The sequence below is a fragment of the Alligator sinensis genome, unplaced genomic scaffold (assembly GCF_000455745.1).
Source record: "Alligator sinensis unplaced genomic scaffold, ASM45574v1 scaffold71_1, whole genome shotgun sequence".
NCBI lineage: Eukaryota > Metazoa > Chordata > Crocodylia > Alligatoridae > Alligator > Alligator sinensis.
In genome coordinates, this window is record NW_005841834.1 from 6,973,921 (window position 1) to 6,981,052 (window position 7,132).

The following is a 7,132-nucleotide window of genomic DNA, read 5'->3' on the forward strand; positions in this document are numbered from 1 at the left end:
TAAAATAGTCCATGAGTTGATCTTTTTTGTCTTCATGTATACACAAACAACACTAATTCTGTTAGCTCTAAATTATATAAAATTCCAAATGATTTTTTATTTAATAAAATGTTTTGCTGAGTATTTTACATCATCATACTAATGAACATTTTGATAACTCATTTTAGAGAGAAACTGTGGCTGCTAGAATTTGAAGCATTCTTACATTTTTTTCTCAGAAAGAAAACTCCCATCAAAACTTCATGCTGTTAATGATAGACATATTGTCTGAGCATAATAATAATCTCTTAGCTGCCTTGTCATTTCTGGCTCCCAGGGTTTCCACTTTAGGATCACTGGCTACTTAAAAAGCTACATTCATGATTGCTTTCTCTACCTACATGATATGTCAAGCTTTGGGTTAGACTTTGTGGTGCCTGCTTAACCCCATCTTAAATCAGAGGGGATTATCAGTCCCTCTGGTAAGCAAACAAAGTATGAAGTTTCAGGATATGATGGCTGGGAGTATGTCATTTAGTTTAAACAATAACAACAAATACAGGAGGTTCTTGTTATATGGCATTTTTGGATGCGAGGAAAGCAGTGGACATAATATACCTTGACTTTAGCAAGGTTTTTGATACCATCTTCCATGGCCTTCTTACAAGCAAGCTGAGGAAGTATGGGTTGGATGAATGGACTGTAAGGTGGATAGAAAGCTGGCTGTATTGTTGGGCTCATTGGGTGGTAATCAATGGCTAAATGTCTAGTTGGCAGCGGGTAACAAGTGGAGTGCCCTAGTGGTCAGTCCTGGGGCCAGATTTATTTGATATCTTCATTAACAATCTGGAAGATGGGGTAGATTGCACCCTCAGCAAGTTTGTGGATGACACCAAGCTGGTGGGAGTAGTAGATATGCTGGAGGGTAGGGCTAGGATTCAGAGTGACCTAGACAAATTGGAGGACTGGGCCACAAGAAATCTCATAAGGTTTGAGAAGGACAAGTGCAAAGTCTTGCACTTGGGACAGAAGAATCGCATGCACTGCTACAGGCTGGGTACTGATTGGCTAAGCAGCAGCTCTCCAGAAAAGACCTGGGGTTGAGTCAGTAGTGTACCCTTGTTGCCAAGAAGGCTAACAGCATCCTGGGCTGCATTAGTATAAGCGTTGCCAGCAGATTGAGGGACGTAATTATTCTGCTCTATTCTGCACTGGTAAGGCCACATCTGGAGTACTGTGTCCAGTTTTGGGTCCCCCACTATAAGAAGGATGTGGACAAATTGGAGAATCCTGCGGAGGGCAACAAAAATGGTTAGGGGGCTGGGGCACATGACTTATGAGGAGAGGCTGAGGGAAGTGGGTTTATTTAGTTTAGAGAAGAGAAGACGAAGGGGTTTTGATAGCAGCCTTTATAACTACCTGAAGGGGGGTTCCACAGAGGATGGAGCTAGACTGTTCTCAGTGGTGGCAGATGACAGAACAAGGAGCAGCAAGGGAGGTTTAAGATGTATTTTAGGAAAAAAATTCTCACTAGGAGGGTGATGAAACACTGGAACAAGCTACCTAGAGAGATGGTAAAATCTCCATCCTTTGAGGTTTTTAAGGCTTGGCTCGACAAAGCTTTGGCTGGAATGATCTAGTTGGGGATGGTCCTGCTTTTAGCAGAGCATTGGACTAGATGACCTCCTGTGGTCCCTTCCAACCCTACTTTTCTATGATTCTATGAAAATAAAGTGGAAGGACAAGTAAGAAACCAACATTTTTGTTTGTTTTTTTTAAACTAGCTTAGTGTGACTAATCAGTACCTAAGGAACAGCAAGCTGGTTATGTTTGGGAAGTGTAAGAGATGCTAGAAAACGGTTGTTATCTACTTGGAGATCACTCAGGAAAATTGCTAGCTTTCTAACGATTGCTTTCTCCTTTAGAGTCAAATTTAAGCTTTCTAATAAGTGCCATTTGTATTTTTTTCTGTTGAAGCTGATGTTAGAAACAAAAATGCATTTAAAATTGGCCTCAAAAGAAAAAAGCAGACCCATTTCTTTAAGGAAGTGAATGGTTTTGAATTTCTTTAAATTCAAATGTAATTGATCAAGTAAGGAGAAGTTGTAGGGAGAAGTCAACTTAAAAAAATCTACTTTCCAGATAGCCACATTGTCACTCATGAGCAGGGATCCTGGTTTTCTCTGATTTAAAAAAAAATCTCCAATTTTCAGTTTAAAAAAAAAATTGTAACCCCAAATCCACATTTGTCCATGATTTAAATGAAACATCACTAAAATATAGATCTATATATTAGTGATGTTTCATTTTAATTGTGGATAGATGTGGATTTGGGGTTATTTTTAACCAAAAATTGGGCATTTTTTTTAAATCAGAGAAAACCAGGATTCCTCCTTATAAGAGAGCCCCAAGTGTTGACTCTGAAATGATTGTTACTGAATCATGTAAGTACCAATGTTTGTTCTTGGCAAACATTTTTAGAATTTAGATAAGTACGGAAAGTAACAATATTATGAAGAACAAAATACAACCTTGGTTTTGTCTTGGTATCTTCTTCAGGACACAGTTTATGAGGGGAAAATTATGAAACTTAAATAATTCCACAATTCTGAACTTCCCATGCTAAGTCATGGGATAAGAAATCAGGTTAATTGCCAATGATAACCTATCACCTGGTGATACATATCTGCTATAGTTGTACTTCAGTAAGGTATTTTAAGTCATATCATTTGTGTTTTAAAATATTAATTACTATTTGTGGTGATGGAGTCTGCTTGTCCCATTTTAAAGAACTGTATTGCTTTTTGCAGTGATGTTGGGGTGGGACATCACTCATAGCTATAGAGTGGTTTATGTATTAAACGGTGTATTTCAGCCCCTCTATCTGATGAATGTGTTTGTTTGTTTTTTAATTTTACTGCAACTTTTTTTGTTTTTGTTTTCTTCTTTCTCTATCTAGCTTTTAATAACCCACGAGCAGGGCAACTGAGCAGGTTATTACCAAACCAGAATTTACCGCTTGACATTACACTGCAAAGCCCAACCGGTGCAGGAAATTTCCCTCCTATAAGAAACAGTAGTCCATATTCAGTGATACCTCAGCCAGGAATGATGGGCAGTATGATTGGAAATCAAGGAGCTTTAGGAAACAACACAGGTAAAAAGTTAAATAGTGTCTTCCATGTTTGTTAGTTTTTTGTCTACGTTGTATGTGACATAATCAATGTGAGATCAGTGCAGATGCATGCACTGTTTATCTAAGTCTAATCAAACACTATTTGCACAGTAAATGTCAGCATATTTTTCTATGTAATGGGCAGTTACTTGTTAGAGCACTCATTTTGCTCCCAGACTACTTCTGAGTGTTTGTTCATTAACCAGTGTACGTCTTTCACTCATCATGAAAAAGAATTTAATGACTCAGTGGCTTTATGGTGGGTTATGGGGTTATTCACATCGCATTCCAGGTTCAAGTATGGCATAAATTTGGTTTAAAAAATGTTTTTTTCTTCAGTGTACTATGTGAAATGAGTTGGTGGTCTCAGTCCTTTCTTTTTGTAGGCACGTATATCTACTGCAAAATGGCACCTTTTGGGGCCACGAATTAAATGAGCACAGAGAATGACCTGTTTTCTCCACCATAGAAGTAGCCCCTCCAGAACAGGATTTCAGGCACACCGGTGATCTTGCTGCCCGTACTATGCATTTTCTGTGTTTAAAAAGAAAACTTCAGTCTCTAATGTTGTCAGTCAGTCTCCTTTCTTCAATATTAAAATTCACTTTAAATAATAATAAAAAGAAACAAACCTGGGGTTTGTGGATTTTAATTTCTGACGTCTGTAACACAATCTTGTTTGAAGCACTGGAAATTTGAAAGGAATTTACCTGTTTTAATTTGTCTGTTGATTGTGCCATGACAATAATGAGCTATGACTATAATAACTGATTTCTTTGTTACATTTAAAACTTACAAAGATACCAAAAAATCTACAAAGAATTATCAGAAATGTTTGTTTGAAGTATTTTATCATAATTGCTTGTGTCAGTTATTTCATATTTTAGAATGTAAAGGTATGAAATTGCAATGTGAATTTTGAATAGTGAGATGCTGTAAGCCTTGTTAAATGCCAACTGTCAATTATGTGTTTATTTTGCATCGGTATTATAAAATGGGTATTGTATTACTGAGCCACCAATTAAAGTATATGCTGCTTTTAGAGCAGTATAGAGGTTGTTTTATAGGCTCTCAGGGGAACTGCTTACCTCCATATTGTGCCATTATATCTATACCCCTGCCATTCACCTTCGTTTGCAACATCTTGTAGCTGACAGAATAGTTAGAGTAAAAAGAAAACAGGGCACATTGAAGCAAATTTTGCATTTCAGGTTGAAAGCTGGTTGCCTACAAGAGTCGGGGGAAAAAAAGATTTTTCCCTAAATATTTCTTATTGCACAGTTGTGTTTATGAATAATTATTTTTTAGCATCCCCTAAAATTAGTGTTACAAACTGATGTTACAGTATCAAATTAGTGAATCTGAACAAATCGTCCTTATGGTCCTATACTTACAAAATGGAGAAGTGTTTTGGTGCTGTCTTATTCAAGTATTATTTTAAGTTGTTATACCATAAGCTTATAAATTCCAAGTGTAAATAAATTTTATCAGTTGTTTACAGTAGATGTAGGAGGACTTCCCCTAGTATAACCGTAACGAGCTTCTACAAGAATCGGAAAGTTCCTCTGAGTAATTCCCCTTTACCTTTTATTGATTTAAGCTTGTCTGAGTAAATCTTGTAGTTAGGGGGGCTAATGACTATGAATGACAAGGATTATTTAAAGGTGTGTGTTAAATGGGAATGAATGTTTACATCTTTATATTTTATACCATGTATCCGAATAACCTGCTGTTGCTCAAATCTTCATATTCTTACCCGGCACTTGGAAAGTAAAGCGTTGACATGTATACCAGCAAACGTGATTCATTTCCTGAGGAAGGAAGTCAGGGTTATCCACACACCCTCAGCACCTGTTGCGGAGTACATATGGGAACATTTGCTCTTAACAGCTTTCAGAAATGATAAAAGGGTCACCTTCATATAAATTCTTTAATGCTTACCCTGACTGAACAACGTAATGCATGAGTCTGTAGAGTTGCACATCTGGACAATCAGTTGTGATATAGCTAGCTCCAAGTAACCCAACAAATGCCTGTGTTTTATTTTTTTAATATTAAGATTATCAGCCAATGGGAATATCTGGAGTTGTTTTCAAGTCATGTATCTGTGTCTCACTTTCTTTGGCTTTTGTACAGGAATGATTGGTGGTAATACCCCTCGGCCTGCCATGACATCTGGAGAGTGGGGAACCCCAGGTTCTGCTGTGAGGGTAACTTGTGCTGCTACAACCAATGCCATGAACAGGCCAATCCAAGGAGGCATGATACGTAACCCAACAGCCAGTATTCCTCTGAGACCCAGCAGCCAACCTGCCCCAAGACAGATGCTACAATCTCAGGTCATGAATATGGGTAAGCCCTGTTGTAGTTGTCATTTCGATTTACTGGGTTGTAGATCATGAAGTAGAAGGTGACAGCTAGCATTAGTTACAAACTTGATTAAAATTGTGTTCTGCAAGTTAGATGCTTCCCAATGAAAAAATTCCATCCAATAAGGGCACAACATGGGTGAACTGTTCATTTTTAATATTAACCATATGGCCAGATTTTGATTTTCTCCAGCTGCTCTGTAGTGTCTAGTTTCTTAAGAAATAAGGTCCTAAAAGAAAGGAGGGATTTTAAGCACTTCTTTTCTACTAGGTCAGTGGCAAAGTAAGTGTATTTGGGTATAGCTTATATATTGGATGCTTAGAGTACTTTTTATGACTATCCGGGTATCTAGACCTTGTTCACTTTTGCATTTGTTATGACAATTTAATGTAGCTCAGTTTGCAAAGTTCTTTAGATATCACAAAAATTTTACAAAGTAAGAAATCTATTGGCTAGTAATTTCTTGATGCTTTGGAACGTAACATTGTCTGACACGAAATGAAATAAAAGTCTAAATTGGTATGATAATAAAATAAGAACAAAGGTGCTTTATACAAGTCAAAAATGCCCTTTGCAGATGCACATGTTGAATGTTTGGTCACTTGTATTTGAAAGCAAGAAGTAACAGCATAGTGGTGACCTTCCACTATCATAAATGTTTTCTGATTGTTTTTCCTTGCTCAGGGCCCTCTGAATTGGAGATGAATATAGGGGGACCTCAATATAACCAACAGCCAGCCCCCCCAAATCAGACTGCACCATGGCCAGACAGCATCTTGCCTATAGATCAGGCAACTTTTAGCAATCAGAACAGGTGAGTTTTTAGTAGCAAATCTAAACATCATATTCTACAGAAAACTATTGGTCCATATAGTATGATCTTAAAGGGAAAGCAAGACTCATTTACTGTGCACATTACACATTTCCAAGGAACAGGATTGTCAGTTTTGGCTTGTTAAAAATGAATGCGCCTACCAACACACATTAGTGACTCAGAGTTGCTTCCAGTCACTGTTTTGCTGATTCAGGCCTTGTATGCACTAGGATTGATATGTCCATATTACTCCAACTATCACCAGTGCTGCTGGTGAACACATAGTGGAAAGCATTGATGTGGACAGGATGTCTTTTTACCATTATCTCATGAAAAATAGTAGGGGGGTGTATAAAAAAGATGGTAGGGTTGTCTTAGCACCAATGGCTCACTGTGGATGCAGCTACAACATTGGTGTCTGTTGCTATAAGAAGCATACTTTTTTTTCTAGTATAGGTCTGATTTCACCTCTCTGTAGAGGGATGTTTGTGTGTATGTGCATATGTGTGTATGTGTCTTAATTAAGATAAAATCCTGTGAAGAACTGAAAAAGAAAAACGAAGTGAAATTGAGGTGTTCTTCTTAGAATGCTCAGACTGTCCCATTCTGTTTCAAGTAGTACCAAACATGTTTTATTGGTATTTGTGAGTGGCAAGAATATTTGTGGGTAATATATTCTATTGGACCATATATAGTTGGATATCATAAAAATCCTTGACTCTCATATTTACTGGACTATCACAGCTACAGGGGGGCAGGCACAGGCACTGGGGGGACAAGGTATGTGGGGCAAG

General features: G+C 37.6%; 1 protein-coding gene across 8 annotated transcripts in view; it reads left to right on the forward strand.

The window, feature by feature from the left end:
- Positions 1-7,132, forward strand: part of NCOA2 (nuclear receptor coactivator 2) — a 263,699-nt gene that overhangs the window by 224,503 nt on the left and 32,064 nt on the right. For all 8 annotated transcript variants that reach the window (XM_025200406.1, XM_025200409.1, XM_025200413.1 and 5 more), the window contains 3 exons: positions 2,939-3,136; positions 5,291-5,506; positions 6,209-6,338. In XM_025200406.1, the coding sequence (XP_025056191.1) occupies positions 2,939-3,136; positions 5,291-5,506; positions 6,209-6,338 (544 nt within the window). The remainder of the gene's footprint in view (positions 1-2,938; positions 3,137-5,290; positions 5,507-6,208; positions 6,339-7,132) is intronic.